The sequence below is a fragment of the Desmodus rotundus genome, chromosome 8 (genome assembly GCF_022682495.2).
Source record: "Desmodus rotundus isolate HL8 chromosome 8, HLdesRot8A.1, whole genome shotgun sequence".
NCBI lineage: Eukaryota > Metazoa > Chordata > Mammalia > Chiroptera > Phyllostomidae > Desmodus > Desmodus rotundus.
The window spans coordinates 23,518,881-23,546,051 of NC_071394.1; the positions used below are offsets into that span (position 1 = coordinate 23,518,881).

At 36.6% G+C, this 27,171-nt stretch overlaps 1 protein-coding gene across 2 annotated transcripts in view; it reads right to left on the reverse strand.

Moving 5' to 3' along the window:
• The window catches only part of ZFPM2 (zinc finger protein, FOG family member 2), a 440,464-nt gene that overhangs the window by 301,240 nt on the left and 112,053 nt on the right, over positions 1 to 27,171 (reverse strand). For both annotated transcript variants that reach the window (XM_053930400.1, XM_045181765.2), the window contains one exon: positions 23,992 to 24,093. In XM_053930400.1, the coding sequence (XP_053786375.1) occupies positions 23,992 to 24,093 (102 nt within the window). The remainder of the gene's footprint in view (positions 1 to 23,991; positions 24,094 to 27,171) is intronic.

Here is a 27,171-nt window from a genome sequence, read left to right on the forward strand (position 1 = left end):
TATTGCAGCAGTAAAAGAAATGAAGTACTTTTAGCCAATGTTTTTCAATAAATCAGGAACTCTGCATTAAATCCACATTTTATTTGCTTATATGGATGTTCTTTTATTTTGACTGAATTGGTACAGACTACGGAATCACAGAAGGAGGAAGTTCTGAGAGGCTGTACGGACCAGGACTCAGGCCCAGGACATGGGTTTCCCCTGCGGGCGATAGGCCTTGGAAACTGTGGCCCAAAAAAGCCCCCAAAAAATGAAGAAGAAGAAGAAGAAGCAGCAACTAAATCTGGGTGAACTGTGAAAAGGGGGGTTAGTCATCTACAATGGATGTTTTTTAAGCCACACCCTCCTACATGATCATTTCGGTACTCAGTTGGTCATAAGATTGTTTTTATTGCCTTGATTATAAATATTCACCTATCTGGTTTGCAAATTAATACATAATTGCTTATCAGCTTATAGATGATAGTTAATATTTACCAAAAATTAGATTATAAGAAAAATTATATAAATTTTCCATGGAATTCTTAATTACTTTTCAATTCTCCTCAGAGGAAATTTAAGGATTTTATAAGGTTTGTGAAGGTTGCTCTTTTGTTTTTCAACTTATGAATGACATTATGAAGAGATAGAAAAAAAGGAAAAAATTAAAAATGGAAGAAAATCATAATTCTTTCATTTCTCATTAGCCCCTGTGTTTAAAATGTTGGTATCACTTTAAACTGTTGGCTGACATTACGTTACTTAATTGGCAGTGGATTTACAAGCTTCCTGATTATTGCCAACATGAGTAGTTGAGAACTAACCAGTTGTTGCTAAATGCTGGACTAAAGATGATTGTCAACATAATAGCTTTTTGTCAGCCTTAAAGCAAGTGACTCAGAATACACGTCCAACATACATTTTCCCCTGGCATACATGTTTAGACATAGAAACACAGAACCAAAGAGAGAGAGGCAAGGAAAAAACTGAAACTGAACACTAGGAAGAAAAACCCTTAGATTTTATACTGGAGCATATCCAGTAGTCAAGGACCCAGCTTAGTCACTTTGTGAATGGACTACCACGTATATCATCATCATCTAATATCAATCAATTATAACTAAACCACCACAGTAAAACTGCCATATGGCACGGCAGCCTGTTTAAGGCAGCAGAGCCTTGTAAGTGCTTTGGAACTTTTCCAATCTAAGCTGCAAAATCAAAGAATAAAGTCCATTAGATTCTCTCCCCACTATTAAAAGCCAGTGCATTGTATATATACCGTTTATGCATCCACGGGTGTTTATGTCTGTGTGTGCACATCTGCATGTGTTTGTACATATGTGTGTGAATCTATACACACATATACAAATGCATTTGCATATGCATACATAGTTAAGTACATTAATACAATCCAATTTTCTAAGTCGGGGTGCCACTTGTTCTAAAGGCTTTGAAGGGAGGGAGAAATGCATTTCTTTAATTCTACTGCCCTACAGGGGGTTCCCCCTAGATACAGAAGATTGTTGCAACAGCAATCCTAACTCAGTGGACTTCGAGCTTGTCTTGAGCTGTCCTGAAGCAAACTGTGGCATAGTTGATTTTTTTCTTTCCTCCTTCACCCACAAAAATTGAATATATCTCAAGTCACTAACTATTTACTGAGTACCTCTTGCATTTAAGATGCTGTGATGGGCTCCTTTGGGGGAATAAAGAGGTGGTCAACTAGTTAGGCAGGTATAAAATGAGCATATAAAATGGTCAAAACAAGATTATAAACATCAGTTTATAAGAATAAGAGATAAAATGCCACTGAATTGTATTCAATTCATTACTAAATGAATTGTATGAACTGCTGTTGCCACAGTCCCCCGCCCCCATCCCCCACCTCAAGAAGAGAAAGACCATAGAAGGCCCTGAGTTGGATCTTGCAAGGTGAGTCAGTTTAGGGCAGGGGTAGGGGAGGAAGGGCACACTCCAGGTGAGTGAAATGTGAAATCAAAGGGATGTGAAAAACAAAATACAAGAAAAGAAGTATATAGAAGTTAGATATCAATTAGTTTTTTATATCTAAATTGTTCTCCAATTATAGGAATTAGATTGCATTAATTCTAATCACTAATGATTCAATGGCATGCATTCTCTGATGTTGATTAAAAAAAAAGTCTACTAAGTAAATTATCAGGGATATTTACTTGGATGAAGCAGTAAATTGATAACTTGATTACTTCAGATTCCATAGTAGCCTTGTGTTTGAACTTGGTAGTTCCAAGGAGATAATGAAAGAGGGATAAATCTGCTTATGTTTATAACAGTATAATAAATATTGTCCCGATTCTTTGAAGGCATGTTAGGAAACTTACTAAAATCTACTTTTCTTCCATACATTTTGCCAAATTAAATGTAAGGCCATTAGTGCTCATTAGCTTCCAATTTATCTTGCAGGTGCCTATACACATTCTCAAACATCATTGTGCATAAAAATTTTATGGATTTTATAATTTGCTTTATCAGGGGCGGTGCTCCAGTAGTCCACTGACCACGTTTCATGAAACACCAGCCCAGAAAACTGGGGACTTGGGAAATTATCCAAATGATTCTGTGAAAAGGTCAAATCTTGGCAGTTTAATCTCAATTATCTTTATGAAAAAGAGACTCTGAAGGTGCATTAGAATCTAGTAATAGTTCCGATAGAGTCAGAGTTAAGCGCAGCTCCTGCTCTTCTTGTCAGGACTGAAATCCCCAGCACTAAAGGAGAGTCACTGACATCTCAGGGCAGAACTTGGGAAGAAGCCCTCCACAAGCAAGCTCCTGTTTGGGGGCCTATGGAAAGGGCTCTGATTCCAGACAGTCCTACCCCCACCTCTCACCGCTGCCCCACTTCATCGGGAGAAACGTACGAGTGGTAGGCCAGCCAGCCGCTGTCTATGTTACGATGATCAGAGTGGACGTCCCGTTACTCCCGCCACTCATTAACTGGTTAAGCTCACCTCTCCCTGTCCACAACGTTTCTCCCCAAGTGTGCCACTAGTTTTCACTGGAAGAGGCTGATTAACCTCTTGGTGCTCCCTTGGGATTTTGATTATACCCCTTAAGTAATGCCAACCATCATATATCCGAGTGGAAAATGTTTGGGCCTCTCTTGCAACCAGACCATGAGCAACACAACACAAGTGACAAGCAGCATATCTCACTCAACGTTAAAACCCCGGTCCTCATAAGCACTCAATATACGTATACTAATTACATACTGGGGTGGGCAAAAGTAGGTTTGCACTTATGAGCACACAAAACACAGAGTTAGTACAGCTCTTGTAATAACCATAACCTGCCTGCCTTATTCCCTACGAACAACTATAAACCTACTTTTGCCCACCCCATATACAGAAAAATCATCACCCTGCCCGATCCTGTCCTGAAGCTGACACTGAGTTTATTCATAGTTTGCCAACGAGAATATGTTCGAGATGGAACCAACCAAACAAGAGGCTGTGCCTAACACGTCGTGCGGAGTCGGGAGCGCGGACTGAGACTGAGAGATCTAAAACAGTCAAAGGGGTGACCGGAAACTGTCCCTGATGAGATGTGCCGGAGGCAGAGGATGAGGAGGAAAAGGAGAAGGAGAAGAAAAAGGGGACAGAGAAAGAGAAAATAAGTTTTTAAAGTCCTTTAATATATTGTAAACTTCCTGAGTGTAGCCATTATATTTGATGTATCATGTACACCCAGGGTGCCTAGCATGGTGCCTTACTCATCATTACAGTAACAAGAGTTAATATTAAGTGCATCCTCACTGGGTAGTAAAATGGGAATATTTATAATGACTAATAATTATAATAGCTAAATGTCTTTGAGCTTTTATTCTGTACCAGGCACTTTGCTAAGCACTTTACGTGAATGAGCTAGTTTAATCCTCAGATGAGCTAGATGGCTTTGCTACATTGAACAAATTATGAAAAGATACACATATAACCCCTTGGGTAAACATGGGATGGATAACAGTTTCTACATCACAGTGTTTTATGAGGCTGAGTTACTATAGGGGACATATTAAAACCTTACAGAAATGAAGTCAATACTAATCTTTAGCTGTTCTCATTTGTTATTGATGTAAATACTATTATTCCTGTTTGACAGATGAGGAAACGGAGGCACAGAGAGATTCAGGGGCTCGCTCAAGTTCTTGAAGCTCAGAGGTGTGGAAGCCAATGTGTGAAGTCAGGCTGTGTGACTTCAGAACCCACCACACTGTATGTGCTCAATAGTTATTGGCTGCATGCAGGCAGGAATGAATAAATAAGACAGGAAGAGCTGGGCAGGCGGAAAAGAAGTAAGCTAGGTAGGAACTGAAGACAGAAGAACAATGAGATACTCGGTGTTAAAAAGGAACAGGGAATTGACAGACAGAGGGGAAGGGTAAGAAAGGGTAAAGGAGATATGCAACAAGAAGAGAAGTTCATTACAGGAAATTCTCACAAAACAGGGAGGTCATTTTCTTTTAATCACAAGCTGCAATTAATTAAGAGTGGGCACGCTGAAATATTAGAGATCATACTGAGAGAATTAAAAGCAACATTAAAGCAGAGTCACCTTGAAGTTGGCAAAACTCATTATGTAACTGGGCAAAGCTAATAGGAAAAATATCTGGTGACATGGCTCCATGATCAAAGGTTGCAATACCTCTAAGCAACAATGTTTCTAGATGTATGCGCTCTGAGGAGGCTTCCACCCAATGAGACAAATGAGAGTTGTGAACTTTGAAAGGTCTTCACAAAGGAATCGCTCACATAAAAAAAAATGCTCTGCATTAAGCGGAGTAGTGGAGAGAAAAGTAGGAAGAGAATTAATGGTTCTAGGATTGGCGAGTTTTATGAGAACTGCTGTGGAGGTTTAATACAAGGTTACCTGGAAATAAATACAGTAACCAGTGGTAACTTAAACTTGTAATGACCCCAATGAACTTATATGATTTCTCTGGGTCCTTAGATGTTGAGAGGATTGTGGGAGATGTTGCTTATTAAGAGTCTGGCACAGTGCCTCATACATAATAAATGCTCATTTAATCCACGTAAGCTATTTTTGCCTGGTGCTATAAGTAGCAGGAATAGAGACTGCCTATTCCCCACCCTTATAGTGAGGCAATGGTAAATCAGATTCCGGGAGGTCAAGCAATTTAAGGGGCGAACAACTGCAATGTTGAAATCGTAGGTCATGGAGTTGAGACTGAGTAAAACCAGAGATGAAGCCAGGAGCTATGCAGGGCTCCAAGGAAATGCAGAGATGGTCTTAAACAGAGAAGGGAATTTCTGAGTATGTGGCAGCAATTCTAGGTAAGGGAGAAGTATAAAGAGTGGTTGAACATGGGGGAGCTTCAGGGGGCGATGGCCACAGCTACGATGCAATAGCCGGGAGTGGGGGAGGTATGCCAGAAGGAACGCTTGTAAATGGCAGGCGGATGGTGGGTATGGCTGGCAAGAGTCCTAAGGGAAACACGAGATTAGCAAGCGACCAGGGAGAAAAAGTGCCTGGCTGAATGGTGGAGTGGTGGAACTAGGAGGCCTGGCCCTGGAGAAGTAAGTATGGTTGGTTGCACAAAGAAGAGAAAACTGTGGTCTAGATGGAGCAGGGAGGAGTGGATAAGAGAGCCCCGCACACAGCAATGAGACAAGGGGTCTGAGTGATGGTGGACACAGACTGTTGATGAGGAACTGAGAGATTCTCCCTTAAGACAGTATGGAGGGTAGAAGAAATAGTTTAAAACAGTGCGGTTGAGACTACTGAATTATTTTTTCCCTTCCATGAAACTATACAGGCCTTAAAGAACAGGTGCATTACTTCTATAATCATTAAAATAAACACTCTTAAAAATGTTTTGATATATTTCACGGTGATTAAATGGCAATTCTATGGCCACTGCACGGCGCGAGCCCCACGAGGCCAATGGTGCTCTCTGTTTGTGGACCTCAATGGTCTCACTGCTCAGCAGAATTCCCATTATATACGGAAATTCAATACATATTTAGTAACCACTGGGCTTAGCATTTTTAAAAGCTAGTCCCTACCAGTATTTTCAGCATAATAATAAAACAATGATAACGCTCAATAACTGCGTATTTCTGCATTCCAGGCATACGTAAATTGTGCTTCCTTCTATTTGAGACACACTGTAAGCAGAAGGCCCTGCACCCTCATTCGCTAGTGGACAAACTGAGGATTAGAGACACAAAGTAACAGTGAAAAACACTCATCCTCAGACGCTTAGGTTTCACTTTGCTAAACAGAGTTGTGTTAGGATGAGGAATATACTTAGGAACTGCCAGCTCAAGGTCAGCGTTCTCTATCCAAACTTTGCCATCACCTGGCTCCAATGGGAAAGGGGGGGGTCAGTTCCCAGTGCAGTCCCCCACCTGCCCGCACCTGCGTCATAACTGGGAACAAGTACCGCATTCCACTTGACCTTGTTTAATTCTCACAGCACATCTATGACATAGGCATCATTTTCATAAGCAGACTAAAACTCAGAGCTAGGAGCAAAGTTTCCAAGGTCAACTAATAATTAATGAAACATTGAGCTGGGATCTGAACCCAGTTTAGTAGGAAGAGACGTTCTAGGCTTCTCTTTTTCCATCTTATTATAATTTCAGAATTTTCGTGTGAGGCCAAACTCACCGACAGCCATGGCATCCCTTGCATTCTCAGAACAAGAAAACCTCAATTAAGAAAATAAGGCAACTTTTAAAAATGATTTTGTTTGGCATTTACTCTCAAGTACATAATTTTATGTGGGGTAAACAATATTACTTTAAACAGCAACAAAAAATTAAAGTTACAACTTAAAGTAAAAACATTTCGGTATGGGTAACTTGGGTAATTAATGAACCCCTTTTACATTTTATAAGCCTTCTGTGATGTAGAAGAACCTATGAAAATAACAAGAAAAAGTGTTTTGTGTACAAATAAATATAAAGGCACAATGAAAAGAAATGTAAATAACATAACCACATTATTCAGTTGTTAAATATATAAGACCAGCTTTAGAACTTTACTGACACTCTAAACAGAAAAATGTGTGGGAAACTATAAACTTGACTAATAATTGGCTGGTAGCTTACAGAAATTGTCTTAATTTATATTTTTATTGTTGTTTTAATCCTTTTTAAGTACACTCAATATATTCATTAAACAATTTAATCCCATAATTTATCATCTTCACCAATGCCACATGAATATGATTTTTAAATAAAGCTTTATGTATGAGCAACATTTTCCACAGCTGAGAAAAGATATTTTAGCTAACACATCTGTACCCCCGTAAAAATAGAAATTGGTTTGGCAAAGAAAATGCATTCATATTAAAATATTAAAAAAATAAATGTAATGCCATAGAACCTCTACCTAGGGAGAGCCGTGACATTACAGCCTTCATCACACAGATTTGATGAGGCATTGTCTATCTTCTCTGATGGGACACATGCAGTAAGAAGTCGTCATTCTTAAAACACCCTTATCTGAATGCTTAGGTAAGTGTACTTGAATTAGAAAAAAGTTTTTAAATTACTCTAATAAAATCCCGGATTTGGATATACAAAAACAATTTGCCTTTAAGAAGTTATTGCCGATTTCTTAAGCTGTGTGTGTGTGTGTATTTACTGCCTATTATTTAGATCAATATTTCATCTTCTAACATAAAGGTTTTCAAAATTTAAAATGAGGTGGCTAGCTCAATCCCACACAGCCCAAATCTTAAAACTACCATTGTACTAGGAATGCCATGTGCTTTACGGAAATATGTTCTAATCCTTCCTGAGTGAAATTCTAGCCAAAATATACAGTGTCATAAAAAAGCATTTGCAAATATTTGGCTTTTGAACTGTATAACTCGCCTCTTTATGTCAACTATGCAGCTCAACTATGTATGCAAACCACACATTTTCACTGGAGAGCAAAATACAGAGGTACGACTCTGTAAGTGCAGTTTTAATATTTGTTGGCTCTGCATTTTTGTGATTTAAAAATATTAAACAATTCCACTTTTAGAAAAATAAATAAAAGATGCCTCTGTAAGTTGGAAAACTACGCTTCCCTCTTTCCTTTAACATATAATATACAGATAGAGAGATGTAGATAAATAGTCCCACATTAAATTTGTCCAAAAATCTTGTGATTAGGGTTAACTGAATTGGTTCTCTCATTTTATAACTAGTTTCAATTGTTTTATAATTCTACATTTTATAATGTTTGGGGTCATTAGAATATCAAAGAAAACCACATGCATACATGTAATATAATTTCTTTTCCCATTATTAGTCAAGATATTTTTTGTTCCTTCTGCATGTAAATGTGTCTTCCACAAAGAAGTTTTATTTTATTTATTTATTTTTTTCAGTTTACCTTGACTACAGTCACCGTCACTCTGGAATATGCAGTGAAAGTAAAATTTTCCTCAAACGGAAAACTCAAGAATGGTAAATAAATCAATTACAGAAATTCCCATTGACATCTGCAATGTAATTGAATAAATGTCCTTTTTCCACCCTCTAAAGGAAAGAGTTAATCATACACATATTTTTTTTAGCAATTTCAACCAAATTACAAACAGCTCCAAAAGCCCCTTTTTACATCAAGCTCCAGGTGAAGAAATTCCCTTGCAGGTCCCCGCCTCCATCCTTGCTCCCCCACAATTGGTGCCTTCCATAGCTGGAACTTCTATAGATTGCATACATTGCTTGACCAGGCTAACCAATCTCCAAGGCAGGGGTTTCCCCCCTCTTCTAGATACTTCGTGTTAACAGCTGGAGGGTGTTCAATCAGCCCTGCTTTGATCTCGGCTGGAACTATAATTATTTAACATTGTTACATGGATTTCTATAATCCACCCCACCATTAAATCCCTTTTACACCCTCATCTTCTGAGGTCTAATCTGCATCAGTACACGTAGTTTGTCTCCTCTGCTGGTCTCATCAGGAGCCTGCATTCTCCAACATTCCAACTAAAGAATTTCTCTCTCCCTTATACTCTCTAATGAATTCATTTCCTTACAAATTGAAAACTGCAAAAAATGTCTTATGCATTGGTCTATTTTTAATGGCTCCCTGTTGAACACCAGTATCATCTCCCATTCACTGTAAACTTCATTTTTTCCAATTCTATGGAATTCATTTACTCAGGGGAGGTTTTATTAAAATAATGATAAGCATATATTTGATTTTTTAAAGGAATTTTTATAAAAGCATACACAATAGAAAGTAGGCGATGTTGCAATTTTTTGAAAACATGGAAGAAAGGATTTGGTAACATTTTGCACTTTTTTTTATTATTGAATTTATTGGGGTGACATTCATTAATAAAATTATATGGGTTAATTAAGGGGTGCAATTCTATGACACATCATCTGTCTATTTTATTGTGTTTACCACCCCATATCAAGTCTCCATCCATCACCATTTATCCCCCCTTTACCTTTTTCTATCTCTGCCCCCCACTTCCCCTCTGATAATCACCATCCTTTTGTCTGTGATATTTTATGTGCTTAATCCTTTCACCTACATCACTCAGAGCCCCGCCCCTGTGACAGCTGTCAGTCTGTTCTCTGTATCTCTGAGTCTATTTCTGTTTTGTTTGCCTTTCTTACTTCTCCTTTAGAAAGTGAACTGAGCAGTTCTGGAGGGGCCATAAAATTAAAATATAAAAAATGACTGAGAATAGAAATCTCATGAGAAAAATTTGGTAAGAATGCCTGAAGAAATGTGTGGAGAAAGTGCCAAGAAAAGGGGAAAAGAAAAGAAAGGAAGGAAGGCAATTCAGCACAACCCCAAGGCCTTCCAAAAACCAGAGAGCCGTGCAGAGAAGACAGTCCGGGGAACAAATGGGGATTTTGAGCCCTTTTTCAGTGACTATCCTGGGCTCCATGGTTTCGACAGCCCTACTGTTATATTGCCTCTGCCTCTTATTTTTCTGTCCATTTTTATTTCATCTACTTTAATAATTTACTCTGTGATTTCATTATTCATTTTTTATGTCACCCTAAATCTTTAGTGGAAGAGATGGTGAGCTAATCAACAAATGCCTCAGTTATTTGTTTAAAAACCTAAAGTAGTTTAGCACTTCATATTCAACTGCAAGTTTTATTCTAATCAAGCATGTTGAGTCTGTAAGACCCTGGTTTTCTGAAAAAGTTAGATATAAACCGACTCACGGTTTCTCTGGCCATTGAAAATGTAAAGAAATGCAATGGAGAAGAAGAAACGAGGTTGAAGGCAAGGTTTAAGACAGAAAAAGATTCTGGCTATCAAGTAATAATGACGATGATGGTGATGGTGACTCATGCTTCATCCCTTTACAGCACTTCAAGTGAGACACTCTTCCCAGTAATTCACTCGTGCAGTGCTCACAAAGCCCTGCGAAGCAGGTGCGCTGCCCTTCCGTTTTACAGAGGAGAAAGTTGAAGGGGAAAAAGGATGAATTTGTCCAAGTTTACCGCGCTGTTAAACAGAGGAACCGAATTCAAAAGCATTTGTCACCTCAGATTGTCTCCCCTACTGCCCCTATAAGCTCAACGCACTGGCAGTGTGAGACTGAGTAAACTACCCCACTGCGCTAACACGTAACATCCTCGCCTACAAACCCGGCATAGCCTCTCGGGCTGGTGAAGATTAAAGGAGGTAAGTAGTGAAATCCCTTCACGTAGTGCACAGGAAAAAGGAAGTGTCCTTTAAAGGGATGTTGCCACCCTTCATAGGATTCTCAGCTGGGTCACTTCTCAGCTGTATCACTAGGGCCAGGATGCTCAACAGGTGACACCTGTTAGGATTTGTCATGTGTATGTGTTTCCCAGGAAGAACCCAGATAAATGATGAATTAAACATATTGTAGTAACCAAAAAGTTGGGCACTAGAAGGGAAGCTTTAGATTTTACAAAAATTTTACCAAAGCATAAATTAAGTTTAATAAATTGTTTTAAAGAAAAAAAAACATATTTTTTTCCTTGCTTTTATTTTAGGGAAGGAAGAAGACAACACCCAGTTAGGTGAAGGGATGTCAAAATACTTTAGCAAATAACAGGCGCCACAATGAAAAAGCGCTCATTGGATAAAAAATAGAGAGAAAGAAGTGATAATTAGCACAGTCTCTGGGGTCAGGCTGCTTAATGTCAATTCCATGATTATTTGCACTATGACCTTACCTAATGTTCTTCCCCCAGTGGTCAAGAGGGAAACAATATTCCTAGAGTCACTATGAGGGAAACCAGTGAGAGAATTTGTTTGCTCTTATTTCCCCAAGCCTACAACAGTGATTAGCACATACTAAACTCTCAGTAAATATTAGTTACTGGAGCTATGCATGGAAAAGGGAGAACTAAAAAGTTCACGGGAGAGGAAAATTTGCCCAGAGAAGAGTTCAAAGACCTCAACATTAATTCTAAAGGGGTTTTGTTTTGATCATTTCAAGAGAATAACACTCTGAAAAATAAATGCTTTAGGTTCTCTCATTTACTGATTTCCTTTATTGGTACTTTTTTTCCTATGTTTTATGATTTCTAAAAAAGAATGTCGATGAGCCCAATGAATGAAGTGTCATGAATTATCTAAATTTAATAATATCAAATGCCCAAAGGGAATCAGAAGTATTAATCTCATGTACTTTTAAACCATACTTGAAATATTTTACATATTTTAAAATTATGTAATTTTCACTTGAGTTATTATTTACTTTTTTAAAATATCTGATAACTGTATTTTCATTTTATTATATTTCCCTTTAAAAGTAAAAAGTGAGCCCTGGCTGGTGGGCTCAGTGGATTGAGTGCTGGCCTGTGAACTAAAGGGTCACTGTTTGGATTCCCAGTCAGGTCACATGCCTGGCTTTCGGGCCAGGTCCCCAATAGGAGGGTGCGTGACAGGCAACCACACATTGTTTCTCTCCCTCTCTTTCTCCCTCCCTTCCCCTCTCTAAAAACAAATAAATTTTAAAAAATTTAAATAAAAGTAAAAAAGGAGTTAAATCCAGAAAGTGAACTAAAAACCTCTTTAGTTTTAAAATGTGCTAAAATATTCTACCATATTAGTCATAAATTATTGGCATGAAATGTTAGCCTTAAGTTATATGAGTTCTTAAAATAATTCATTTCCATTTTCTAGACAGAAAAACCTACTTTATAGGAAATTAATTTTGCCATACAATCGTAATTATGATTTTTAATGAATGAATAATTTGGGCTTTTCAAAAATATCAAGTTCTTTAAAATCAAAGAATATTTTCCTACAATACATATCAATGTGAATAAAAGTACTTTATATGTGGTTGAATGCTTTATAAAATGCCATATTTATATTCAAATTGGATATAAATGTAATGATAACCATTAAATTTAATGACTTAAAATAGTTAAAGTATTTTTTTCACCATGAATAAAGCATTTTTCCTTGCAGAAAAATAAAGGTTCATTTTGTTTATGTAACCGTAAGAAAACTCTTGCTTTTATTGCTGAGAAGAATGTGTGTGTGTGACCAACATTCAGGACAGAGGCTCTGAGACCAAGCTGTCCCGTCTGCTCCCACAGGACAGCTTTCCTGTGCTAGGGTTTCAGTGGCAGGGCGGAGGGAGTACCCTCCTTCCTCCTTCACCACCTTCAAATCATGTTCAGAGAGAACATAAAGAGTTATTAATGATGCTGGCAACTTTCACTGCACCCAAATCTCTACTGAGTTTGGATCAGAGCTACTGCAATAGGCCATTGCCTAGGTGCCTACTGCCAGTCCCAGTCTGATGCCCAACCACAATTTACCCTCTGTATCTATGGCTGGTGGGTTGCACTCCCTCTGCCTGCAATGCTGAGCGGTCCTTCCTCCTCTTCTTGTTTTCCATCGTTCCATGTTTCCATGCTCACAGAGAGGCCTCACCTGACCTCCCAAGCCTGAGACAGGTGCCTCTTTCTCCAGGCTTCCTTTATGATCTTCCATGACTTGCATGCCTCCATTCATCAGCTTGTGGTAGAATACATTAGCAAGAAGTTACACCACTCCCTCTTGAAACCTTTTCCTTTATTCCCCCCAAATTTTGCAAGAACCTCCATCAGCATAATGGATCACCACCAGCACCAGCAACCCTTCCCTTCTCCCTCAACAGTCTCCCCACCACCCCTCCCACTTGGCAGTAGATGACCTTCCTCACTGTTTGCTACCCCTGCACCCTGTACTCATCTCTACAATGAAATCCATAGCAATGTATTCTATCTCATCATTTCTCTGCCTTCAACTTTGTGCTATGAGCTTTTTGAAGGTAGTCTGAGTCCAAATTATCTTTTTATCATGAGTCTAGCACACAGTTAGTCCTCAATAAATGTTTGAACTAGTTAATTTTATTAATTCAATGTGGAACTGCAAAGGTACGAGAGATGAAGTACAAGACTTGGCAAGCATATGTAAATTATATTTAGTAGGCAAATACATTACAAGCCCTAACTATCAATCTTAGAAACAAGGTTAGGAGTTTAGTATAAAGACAAAGATATAATAATCCCCAAGGCCCAAATGTAGTCCTGGGGTTAAAACAACAATAAATATAACAATAGGAAAATATTAGCTGCTGTCAGTTTGGATACTGTAAAGAAAGAGTATCTCTAACCTATATCCAATTTATAGTAAATTACTATATATTACTTTCAAATTTAGATATCAATTGTACTAAAAGTGATAAACCTCCAAAAACTCCCTACAAATTATTAGGTAAACCAGCTATGGGAAATAAACATTGAAAGGATAAAATTTAAAACAATGACAAAAATGTATTATGTAAAACCTGAAGATATGATAAGGGCAGAAAACAAAAAAATAACTTTATATAAAGTTAATGGGTAGCTGGTTCAGAATAGTTTAGTATGAGAGTATAAGTTTCTTTGGAAGCATATCCCTAAATTCTAAAGTTTGAAAGATTCTTTTCTTTAATACAGCCTATTTTTATTGTGATTACACATGCATAATAAGAAATTTACCATTTTAACCACAGTACGGTTTACGATTAGTGGCACTGAGTACACTTACGATGTTATAGGACCATGACCACTACACGTCCTCCGGGCCTTTTCACCATTTCAGACAGAAACTCTATGCCCGTCTGAGAATAGTCTTAATGGGAAAACTTGCAGACTTGCCACATGTGATTCTCCTAAAAAAATCTACTAATTAATTTATGATAATTCCATCTACCTGTTAAAGCTATTCCAAGAATGCTTCAGAATAAAAGATTCTTAGGTAGAAATAAGAGGTACATGGTAATGAATAATTTTATTAATAAACAGATTCACAGAACCCAAATATGTTATATATTTATTTTTCAAAAACACTTTAACATAACACGGTCCAGCTTCTGGTATGGAAACTCCACTGAAATAGTTCGAGTTAAAATCGCTAATGTCTGCGTGGCACTGAATTCAAGGACATTCTTTAGGTCTCAGTTATGACCTCTCAGAAGCATTTAACTCAGGCAGGACTCCCTCTTTCTTAGAAACTATTACATGAACTCAATGTCCGGGCCTAACAACAGAATGGAGTGGATGGGGGGAAGAACCAGTTAATTATCCAATCCAAGCAATAAAGATAGACTGGGAATAAAAAAAAGAAGAAGCAGCTCCCAGGACACATGGAACTATTACAAAAAACATTTATGCCTATGATATTGAACTTGAATTTATATAAAGATCTATATCTAACTACCAATTTAAAAGAAATGTGGGCAGGAAAGAGAAGCATGTTACACAATACCGCTAGTACATAATCTACCCAATCTAGAATGTGAAAAATTCTCCAGATACATAAGCTGGTTTCTTCAGTAAATAAGTATGAGAAAGGGGTTGAAGGGAGAGAGACTACTATTGATTCAAAAAGACTTGAGAATCCCATCAACCAATATGGGAACCTTGATTGGACCCTGACTCCAACAAACCATACAAACATAAACACTCTTTTTTAAAGATAACTGGGGAAATTGGAAAATGACCTGAGTTTTAGATATATTAATTAGTATATTTTATGTGTTATAATGATATTGCTGTTATGTTTAAAACAAAAGTTCTTATTTATTAGCGAGACGCACCAAAGCTATGGGTGAACTGACATGATTTCAGCAAGTTGCTTTAAAATACCACCCCCCAGATGAAGAACAAACTGATAAAACCAAATTGGCGGAATGTTGATAACTTTTGAACCTCGGCAATGGCATATGGAGATTGACCATCCTCTTCCCTCTTATCATATGTTTGTTTGAAACTTGGAATATTAAAATATAAAAATTAAAAATAAAAAAATGCTTGTTCTTCAAAGAAGTCATTACTCACTTGCTTTCCAACAGACTATACTAGCCCAACCCCTGAAAATATGGTTTTATGGTATCACACATGTTTCTTCTATAGAAAAACTACCACATATGCAATTTCAAAAAAAATCATCATCACAATTTACATTGTCTGGGGGAGCATAAGCTCTCTTAGGCAGAAACCACTCTGGCTTATTTGTTGTTCCATGTTCTAGAGTCTGGCACAGGGCATTACGTGTAGTTGATACTTGAATAAATATATGTTTGCCCCAAATAACCAATTAATCTTGAATGCAGTGTACCCAATCAATAATAGCCTTCTAGTTCCAATTTGTGGTCCACTGATAGCAAGCGTATGTGTCTCTATGTACTTGCTTTTATTTTCCATATTTTTAAAGTACTTCTAATGTATGTCGCTGTGTTGGTCTTATCCTTTTGAGCCCAAGTAAGTCTTTTTTCTAAACCAGACAAAATAAAACAAATAATCACCAAATTTAAAGTTTTTACTTCTTTTAAATTTCTAGACATGAAAGTCAATCATATTTTTAGGTGTCTTTTCAGGGTACAATGCTGAGTCAAGGGAAACAGTCAGTGCCCATAATCCTTGTTCCCCCAAAATATCTCCTGCGTTCATTTTAATGAGAGGTTATAAAAGTGAGAGTAAAGATATCTCTCATATAAATTCCTACTGACTGGTAGTGGCTTCCCAGAGTGCCCAGCTGAGAAGAATACTAAGCTGAATTATGGCTCAGTGGGAAAGAGAATACAAGTTCTATTATTGGACACAAACAAAATGAGTTAAACAAGATAGTCAAGCAATGGAATTCTTTTTAAGTAGCAATATTAGCATTACATTTTAACTTATAACATACAGAAGCACATTTAATCATCAGGTTGACGACGCAGGACCTAGACTACTTATTGGTGCATGGGCCACTGGTTGGCGTTCCACTTACATCAGTGACATCCGTGGGCTTCAACTACGGTTTATAGTTTGTTTCATTAGAGCAGAGCGAGAATGTGAAAGCACTTGCAAAACCATCTCAGTGTAGTTTCTTTTAATATTTTTTATTCTTGGAAGGCAGCTATGCTCACCACTATACCACCAACGCTAACATATTTTTTATTCTTTATAAAAATTATTTCATTGTTGTTCAAGTACAGTTGTCTGCATTTTTGATGAGTTTCCCCTAATTCTTTAAAGTTGCCTTGTCCATACCTAAATTTTTTTGTGTGTGTAACTTTCCCTTATTCAGTCTTAAAGGTTTCAACATGTTTGGCACCTTGACTATATCATTTTTTTCCAAGTACATTTCAATGGTTTAGACAATATTTAAAATCAATGAAAAATTATAGTAAGAAGTATAGTTTGCAATCATACAAGTGGTGACACATGATTTCTTTTTAGCTCCAGGCCTCTGTATTAAGATTGCTAGGGTTGCCATAACAAAGTACCATAAACTGGGTGACTTAAATAACAGAAATGCATTGCCTCACAATTCTGGAGGCTTCAAGTCCAAGATCAAGGTATCAGGAGGGTCGGTGCCTTCTGAGGCTGTGAGAGAGTGTCTGTTCTATGCCTCTCACCTAGCTTCTGGTGGCTTCCTGGCAATCTTTGGCATTCTTGGCTTGGAGAAGCATCACTCCAATCCCTGCCTTCATCTTCACGTTGTTTTCTCCTTGTATACTCGTCTTTCTCCAAATTTGCTCTTCTTTTAAGACACCATTCACTTTGCTTTAAGGGGCCACTGTACTTTAGTATGACCTTGTCTTAACTAATTACATCTGCAATGACCCTATTTCCACGTAATATTCTCAGGTACTAGAAGTTAGGACTTTACCATACAGATTTTGCGGGGACAAAACTCAACCCCTAACAGGCTCAATTAGTAAGTTCTAGAGAAAGGATGGAAACTATAGTTAAGGGGGCTTTTACTGTATTCAGTTGATTAATGAATTTTGCCATGGGAGCTGGGTATAGAACAAGAAAAAATAGTTTGTCATATATTTTTCTGGGATCATGATATATTTACAAAATTTGAGATTGTATTCATTTTCCAGCATGCTGTTCAAGGGAAAAGATCACTGCAAAGTAAGGCCCAAAGAAAATTAATTCTCCTCAAAATCATTCTCCTTTAACTTGAATTTCTCAATTAAAGTTATGAATACTAATTAGGTGTTTGCAAATTCTACAACTAGTTATCTAAATATCCTTAATTCTCATTCTTATACAAATGAAGAAGAATAAATAACAATAAGAATAAAATTGGTATATTTTATGCAGTTCTTTATAACTCAAAGGACATCTCTTTCCAAACCATAAAAATAAGTACTTTGCCTTCAATCTACCTTTTTTAAAAAAAATTTTGGTTGGGTTTCTATGTGCCTTAATTTTATGTGGATGCAAACTGAAGTAAGGGAATAAGATAAAGAGAACTTTTTTACTCTGTTTATGTGGTATTCTGTTGTACAATGAGTAAGGCTTTCATCTTTTAATCCGATATCCACTTAACTACACTACAGAAGACTTATTTTGACCCCCTCTTGTGTCATAAGGAGCTCAAAAGTCTGTAGCAATTTTTGATACTTTGTTATAATGTTTTTCTGACCCCCCATATCCTCCTCCCACTCCCTCTCTCTCTCCTCCCTGCCTCATTTTCATATGGACACAAAGCTTTGGGATAAAATGATGGTTCATTATAGTGGTACAGAGCTCTTATCTTCATCCGGCAAGAGTCATTTCCTTCCAAAGATTGAAATGCAAATGTGAAAATTAATGATAACTGCATTATCTGATAGCAGAGATAATACCAATTCACTGTCAGAGTAATACACAGTCATTCTACGATTTCCTCCACTTCTCACAATATTCTTCTTACTGTCAGACTATATCTATGGTTAACTATGTTTCATAGGTTTCTGTTAATTTACTTCAAATGGCATTTCCCAGATCTCATATCTACCACATTTTCCCAATCAAAAAGGAAACGAAATCAGAACTGTAATCTCCAAGCCCTTCTTTGGACTAACTAGTAAGGAGAAAAAAAAATACTGTATCATTAGTGTGTGCTTCTACCTCACAGGAGTCTTCCAGCTACCATTCTACTTTATGCAAAACACGCCCCATCTCCTTAGTTTAATTTAAGGCACAGAGTGGAACCAGCCCAGTCATCTGCATGCAGCTATAATGTTGAATAGCAACTGAAGGAGGTGACTTACTTAGGACTTCTGGGCCAACATTTAGTCCAGATGCAACAAGTATGCGCATTTGATTTTATGCTAGACAATTCTTCTTGAAACTATTTACACTAAACTTTCTTTAGCTGAATTATGTTTCAACTCTAGCTGAATAGAACATAGTTAGTATCATCCTATGGTGACTTCTACATAACAAAATTTCTTTGCAAAAGTAATTCACTGTACATGATAACGGGGGCTTATCATCTGTAAGGCATTGCCATGGCTACTAAGGCGCAACTGCCATGACGATACTAAAAGTAATATTAAGAGCTATTTATTGAGCAAGTATAAAGCTTTGAGCTCTACAGTCTACATAGAAAAAGTATCATTAATGAGGTAGTTACTATTAGCCTCATTTTATAAACAAGGAAACTGGGGCCTTGGTGAAATAATAGCTTACTCAAAGTCACACAATCAAGAAGTGACAGCATCATAATATAAATGGAAAAATATTTCTGGTTTTCTTCACTTGTTACACTATCCTGAAATAATTTACCTCTGACAGAAAGTCAGATTTCCATTTATCAATGTACAGCAGTGACTTTTCAGCTGGTGTGTCATGAGAATTTTTAAAACATGCAATACCTGACTACTTAGTCAGGGGCACTGACCTCTCTTCCCTGAAACTGTCAAACAAACAGAAAAAATGACAACGGCCAACACAATAGTCATCCAGTTGAATGAATCAAAATGATACCTTTTTTTGGTCAGATCAGCAAAATAATTTTTGCTAACTTATTTTTAGTAATTAGTTTATGTGGGCCATGAGATGAAAAAGGTTGAAAATTGCTGATCTAGAAGCAAGTTGTAATATTCTATAATATATGATATAAAATTATTCATAATTTTATTCTACTAATTCACCAGATACTCAATTCAGGGTCTAAGTTTCTACTTTATTTTGATTAAAATGCTCCAAGTACTTAACATATAAATACAAAATCTATTTAAATAAAAGTACATGCTTATCTTGAAAAGTTCATGTCAAAGGATCTAAATGACTGCTTGCTTGAAATTTTATATCTGTGTATATTTGCATTAATACACATTATTTGGGGGGCATGTACTTATTTGCACAAATTGAGGACTGTGACATGGTCCTTTATTAAGCTCCTGGAAAGTTCAGTTATAGCTGCTGTAAGTCTGATGGTAAGACCTAGATTCATTCAGTACTAAACCAGAGAAATCAAATCATTCACTATTCCCAACTGTAAAAAGAACCATGTCTTTAAAAAAAATAACCTAGAGAGTTAGCATTCCTAGGAGAACTGATGTAAGATGTGACTTTTAAGGTGCCCGTCTCATGGAGGTAAACAATGAATTTCTAACGACTTTTCTGAATTCTCTCCCCCAAGTCTCCTCCTAAATCAAATGCGATTCCAAAGATTTTTCTCAAAAGAGAGAGCCAGATGTAAACGCTATTTTCAAAGCAGGGCCAGCATTCTAACTGTTGGCCGTTATGAGAGGTCCTAGTAAGGGAAGGCCATTAACATCTGGCAATTCCCATGTTCTTCCAAGCTGTGTGCTAGACACTTTCTACGCACCGTCTCTTTCAAATTTCATCCTCATAACATTGTTTCAAGGTAGTTATTGTTCTTTCCATTTTGAAGATCGAGAAACTGAGGCCCTGGTTGTTTAATATGCCTGAGGTCACCAGGCCCCAAGTGTCAACGTGTGATCTCAAATACATGGCCGTCTGATTCTATAATTTGTATATTTTCTTTATAGAATAGTTTAGACCATTCTCTGCTTCCTAGCTTGACATGTTTAATTAGTGAATCGGTGACCTAAACAACACATGAATAATTAAAAGAGGTTAAAGGAGAGAAGTGGCATCAAAAAGAGAGTAGACAGCATTATGCTATGCCTTTGGACTTCTCCCTAGCAACCTTCACAATAATTAGTACATAATCACCACTTATTGAATAATTAAGTGTATAAGAATATTTGGAAACTGAAATACTGCAAGGGTGATAAAACATGAAACTTTTGAGGGTAATGAAAGAAAAGAAGAGGTACTTACTTAATGAAAGCAGAAATGATACTAAGTGAAGTATAGGCAAATATAGATGAAAAGGAAGAAGACTGGATAACAAGTACTTATGAATTAGATGCCAAGTAAGGTTGCATCAGGAAAAAATTTTAAGAGCACGAAAAAACCCTAAAATTTGAAAATTAGAGATACTGAAATAATGAGACAATGACTTTTACATTGTCTCAAATTTTACTAGCTTAGTGTGGATCACGCTGTCCATTCAAATAGCGAAAAATGCATTAAGAACTTGACAAAGATTTAAATAAGTCACACATAACTAAACATTAAAGAATTTTACCATAGGAAGGTTTTCAAATGTAAGATAGATTTTGTAAAAGTTGTTTAGGTTCCACGTGATCACGGGAGTTAACAGAGATGCGAGCAATGACTAAGTGTACCCTTTCGTTTAATACCAAGGGAAAAAAAATGCTTGCGCTGGGGAGTTTGCGTTTGATAAAAATACAACACTTCAGATAGGAGTTGATTCGTTACTGAATTGAGCCATCAAGAAAGGTTGCGGAGCCGTCTTCAATCAAACTCTTTCAAAATAAGGTAAGCCCTGACCTGTCTGAAATGATGTCAGCTCTCTGCCTCAAATTCCTTAGATAATTTCCTTGTCCTAGTACTCTATTTTTAGAGAAAACTGTCCTTAGAGTGACTATCAGAATTGGGTGGGAGGGCCTTAAAATCAGGAGGCCTTGAAATCACACCTGGATCATTACCTCATGCCTTAAACAATAATTCCAAACTAGATGCCCGGCCGTCCAGAAGTTTACCCTTTGTGGTATCAGATGTACCACTGCTGGGCTTTAAGAAATGCTGGAAGAACTGTAATAGGATCTGCTTCGAGACTCAACAATTCCAAAGCCATGATAATGATCATTAGCATTTTATGTGGATGGTCTAATAATATACTCCACACAAAACCCATAATATTATTTCCAACATTTTATAAATGAGGATATAGGCACAGAGAAAGCTAATTATTAAAAATAGCCCAGCGAAAGAGTGGCAAATCCAGAATCTGAACCAAAACCCTTAGAATCCAGAGCTCGTTTTCTAACTGGTTTGGAAATGGTCCCTAAAGCCCGGACCATTTTATTTCAACGAAGCTGGAAAATACCAATAATGTGTCATGAATGACAAAAATTGGGGTAAAGATATTGATGCTATCTCCATTTATGCAACAGCAAAACAACAAAATGATCCCTTATACTTTCTCCTGATTGAGGGACAGAAATAAATATTCTACCTTAAAAAATAAATATCCAACAGTATTCTTTTGTTATGAATGAACTTAATTAATCAGAAGATATAAAATAAACTTTTTGTTAAAAAATGTTTTATTAATTTTATAGCATCTACAAAAATTTTTTCTCACACACATACCTGCTTGAAGATATACATTTTGTAAAGCTTTTACATATTCATATGTGCCACAAAAAATAACATTTTCTCCAATGTCAACAAAAGAAAAATTCTCATTAAGTCATCTAAATTAAATAAATTTAACTTAAAAGTGAAAATTTTCATCCTGAATGACATCATCATGCTCCTCAGTATTTTTTTCTACTTTTTTTTTTAATCAAAGGAATTCTCCCCTAAATTGAGAAGACAAAAGCATTTTCCAGTAAGGTGAGAATGCAGAAGCCTACATTTTCTTTCAAACTCTTAAACTGTGGTATTATTGTACTTTAAATGTAACTGGAACCTAATCAACAAAAGAAAAAAGCAAGCAAAATATAACCAGAGACATTGAAATTAAGAATAATCTGACAGTCCCCAGAGGAGAGGGGGAGGGGATAGTGGGGAGAAGGGTTTTCAGGAACTACTATGAGGGACACATGGACAAAACCGAGGTGTGGGTGGAAACAAGGCAGGGAGGTGGGTTTGGCTAGGGTGGGGGATAAATGCAAACAACTGTAATTAAACAACAATAAAATAATTTTTAAAAAAGAAATGTAAATATAATACATCTTGACCCAAAATCATGTGTAACATGCTATAGTAGACAGAAAACAAACATTGTGTGTATCATGAGTAACATCAGAAATGACTTCATAACAATCAGATATATTGTATCTTCATTTTTTAATTAATTTATTTATTTTTATTCAGTTACAATTGTCTGCATTTTCTCCTCATCCCTCCACTCCACCCCACCCCAGCCAGTCCCACCTCCCTTCCCCACCTCTACCCTCCCCCTTGATTTTGTCCTTGTGTCCTTTACAATAGCTCCTTTAGACCCTTCTCCCCACTATCCCCTCCCCACTCCCCTCTGGCTATTGTTACAATGTTCTTAATTGCAATGTCTCTGGTTATATTTTGTTTGCTTTTTTCTTTTGTTGATTATGTTAAAGGTGAGATCATATGGTATTTTGTCCCTCACCACCTAGCTTATTTTGGTACATTTACACAATGGAATTCTATGCAGCAGAGAGAAAGAAGGAGCTTATACCCTTTGCAATGGCATGGATGGAACTGGAGAGCATTATGCTAAATGTATCTTCATTTTTGTTTGCATTATATTTTCCAGCTGCTGGTTTCAGAAAGTTACCATTGGAGTTCCTCTCTTCTTCATCCACAGCAGAGGGCAATTTGCAAAGTCATGCAAGGGTGAAATGTGACTAAAATATAGGGGTCTTTCTTAATGAAAAACGTTACTGCTTTGGAAATTATAGCTAAAACTATTTTGAAACTTACTTATGGTCTTAAGTTCTATAATATAATGGTTTCCATTTACAAATATACCATCAGTTGTAAATTACTTTGGCACCAAATATAAAGGTTTTTTTCACAGAGTTTTTATGAGCTATATATATTTACATAAAATTTTACTGGTGTTTTGGAGTATTTTGACCAGTTTTTGTTTTTTCTTGAAATGATTGGATGTCAAGATCTTTAAAATTTAATTTAATTTTCATTCATAAAAATGAAAATGTTGCCAAAACCCTGAATCTAAAGGGGGCATCTGTTGGTATTTTCCAAACTTCTAAATACATACTGAGATCCAATCTATGACTTATGATATGACTAAACTGAGTATTAGTTTATTTGTTGGAGTATTATTATTTGTTCTTTGCTTTTAAGCTTTAAAATAACACCCAATTTGAATGTAGATAAAGCATAAAGGTTTCTGTTCAAAGAAAAAGCAAGTAGAGTTGACTAATTCTTATATGAGTATGAAAGAAAATGAAATGAAGACTTCAAGTGAGGTAACACTTTGGTTTTATAGTTTATGAAAAAGATAACATTGTTATACAATGATGGTTATTTAACCTCCTGTATATAACCAGTACAGATACACATAACTTTTAGAAATTAGATCGAGGTGGTAAGGGTTTTACAACTTAATTAAAATTTAAGAAAAGGAAGTGAATTTCTGATAGTAGCAAGAGATGGTTGAATTTTTAATTTTATGACCTACCTGGTCCATCCCAGTCACCTGCCTCTACTCCAGGCTGCCCTGGCTTCTCCGGTGGCGTGTCCCCATCTGACTCTGCTGCCTCCTGGGCTCCTTCTTCAACACCTAGAAAACGCCAACACAGAGAAAGAAAGGGAAATGAGTAAAGCCCATCTGACATTGAATTTCTCACAGAGGGAGGGAAGTGCTTAGAAGAGGTCTAAGTATATATTTGTTATAGGTGTAGTCATTATACTGACAAATGTCCATGGCTAATCACTTTGATATCTGTTATAGCTTCATAATATAAACAAAATCAGCATTACTCATCAACAAAGTTAACTGCTATGAAGAATAAAGAACATTTCCATAGTTTTTTATTTGCAGTTATTAATATTACGTATAAGAATAAAATTTAAAAAGCAGTGTGTACTTTTTATAGCATGCTCAATACAGAAAACCATCACTCACTTATTTCTGAGTTATAATGTTATAAAGCCAAGAGGCTACCGACAAAATTAAATATTGTAGGAAAAGACATATTTATGCTTTGGGTTGAATACAGGTTATTTTGAAGAAGATTTTTCTTTCCCCCAGCTTTAGGCTTGTTAAATCTAGGTCATATTTATTTTTAAAATGGGTTTAAAAAGGCCATAATTAAATGATTAGCATATAAGATGAATGAGTAACTCAGTCTTTACAATGCAAGAAGCTACAGAGCTATGCTTATAATAGAGTGAGTGCACCCAGTCTGTACAATTCCATACCTTCATATCCACATAATAAAAGAAAACTGTAATACTTTTTGAGCCAAATTACAGTTCTAGCAATGAAGGAGAAACATATTAACAATGCAACCACATTTTAAAAGTAAAAATATAATTTATAAGTACCTTCATTTTAAGTGATAATGTAACAAAGTACGTGCTTTAAAGGAAAGTAATCCACTTTAACATGGTGAACACAAAAATATTAAATAGAACCTGCTTATAAATTATAATAGAGACCTGAAAACAGAATAACAAGAAAATGTGACATCAGAAATGGAAAGAATGAATACTAAAAATATGGCAACTACATCTTGAATATAATAATGCTAATTTTTTAAAATTAAATTGCTTGCCCTCTGAAGTATTCAATAAGTATTTTCCACAGAGTTGCCCAAGTCTTGAATAGTTTTTAATCTTCATATTATACAAACAATACACCAAATTTTTTAAGTCTTTCCAAGAAACCTACAAAATACAGAATTTTCAGGAATTCATTATTACTACAAATATTGATGTGATGTTAATAGGACTTCTGCAATAATTTCTATTATTCTTTCTTTAAACTGACTCATTTTGTAACATATAAATATATTTTTTAAAGCAAGAACTTGTTATCATTGCTATAAGAGGAAAATCAGTATTAGATGTCAAAAATAGAAGTAAATCAGAAAACTAGCTTCAATAAAAATAAAAGCAACACTATTATACTCTAGCCACCATGTCTGTCTAGACTCTGAGTCTCTGGTCTCATTTCATTGTAATACAAAGGAAGAGTAGCAAACAGTAAGGTATTTAAGTCATAGTAATATGGAGTTGAGACATTATCATTGAAATACAAAGAATATCAGAAACTTGAAAACTTCCTTGCCCATTGATTCAATACCATTTAATATAATATCAGTGTACCATCTTAATCGTCTTGAGGACCCCAGGGACACCTGACCCAATTTGGGGAAATACTGACTTATCCCGCACTTTATTTTTCGTGGGGACTAGAATCTATAACCTAGGTAAAATAATCTTTTGATTGCTTTTCCACAGACTGAGTGTTTAACTGAGGGCACTAACGCAGGGGACTTTACAAAGAAGAATGTCCTCCCCAACAGTGGAGTAGAGAATGCAGCCCATAATTTTTAAACAGCATCCACTCCTTCCAAGCATTCTTCGAATGCCTTATGAGTCTGAAACACAGGGATGCAAACACAAGAGGGGACTCAGGAGATCATCTGACCCAGATTACACGAATTTGCTGATCGGGAAATTGATGCACAGATGGGTCTGTAACAATATATGGTCTTAGGGCTCCTGTGTTTATTTCTGCATAAGTCATCTCTCCCAAAGCTTCCCATACTTCAGCCACAGTGCCTTCCGGCCATCACAGGGAGGACAGGTTGAGGCAGCTTTAGGTAGATCTCTCTCCACCACAGCAGGACAGTAGGGTTTATGGGGAGAATGGAGAGGCCGCCCAAAGCAGCAGTGTACAACATTAGGGGTGAAATTGGACTCTCCGACTGCTGGTCTGGCATTCTTTCAAAACAACCTTTCTCACCTCCCCCCACTCCCACCACACCAGTCCGGGAGAGGACCGTTCACAGCTGAAAGAGATGGATAATAATTCCAGGACAACACATAAATAAGCAAGCATCAGACCATTCACATATGTAAGAGCCCAGAGAACAGAAAGTAAAATCCTGGGCAGAACTACTTGGAAAACTTAAGTTTTATGTTCAGATATTAACTGTATCCCCCTTATGGTCACACAAATGAGTAAATCTTCATGAATTTTATTATTACATTTAAATTGTTGGAAATGTGGTTCCATGCAAGATTCAACCAACCACTTACATTTAGAAAGCATATTTGTGAAGATACAAGAAATATATGAAAAAGAAAACAAATTACTTTCTCTTAAAAACCATATAATCTAGGTAAGGAAGAAAGTTAATATGCATAAGAGAGGTAACCCCTTATAAAAACCAACCATCAGAGCAGCTTATGAAGAATCCCAAATGAGAACAATTAAGACACAGAAATTTAGAGGCCAGAAGCACAAAATGACATTGACCAGGGAGAACCTAGTATGATTAATTTGGAGTTCTCCCTTCATGCTGAAGTCAGTGCGAAGCATGAGTCATTTCAGTGGGCGACTGATAGGACCACGTGCCATAAGTATGGTAACCAACACATGTCTATTGAGTTCCTATGAGCACACCTCGTCAGACCTCTGGTCTTCGAGTTGTCTTACTCACGCTATAGCAGCTCTAACTCATGTCTCAGATATCCTTCCCGAAAATTCTCGTAAGACGAGAGTGAACTCTACTCTGAAATACTTTATTAGGCAAATTACATATTTGGAAGGAAAAATAATGAGAAATATAGTGAAAAGCAAGCATATTTGGAAGACTATATGAGAGTAATTACAATGACAAAAATT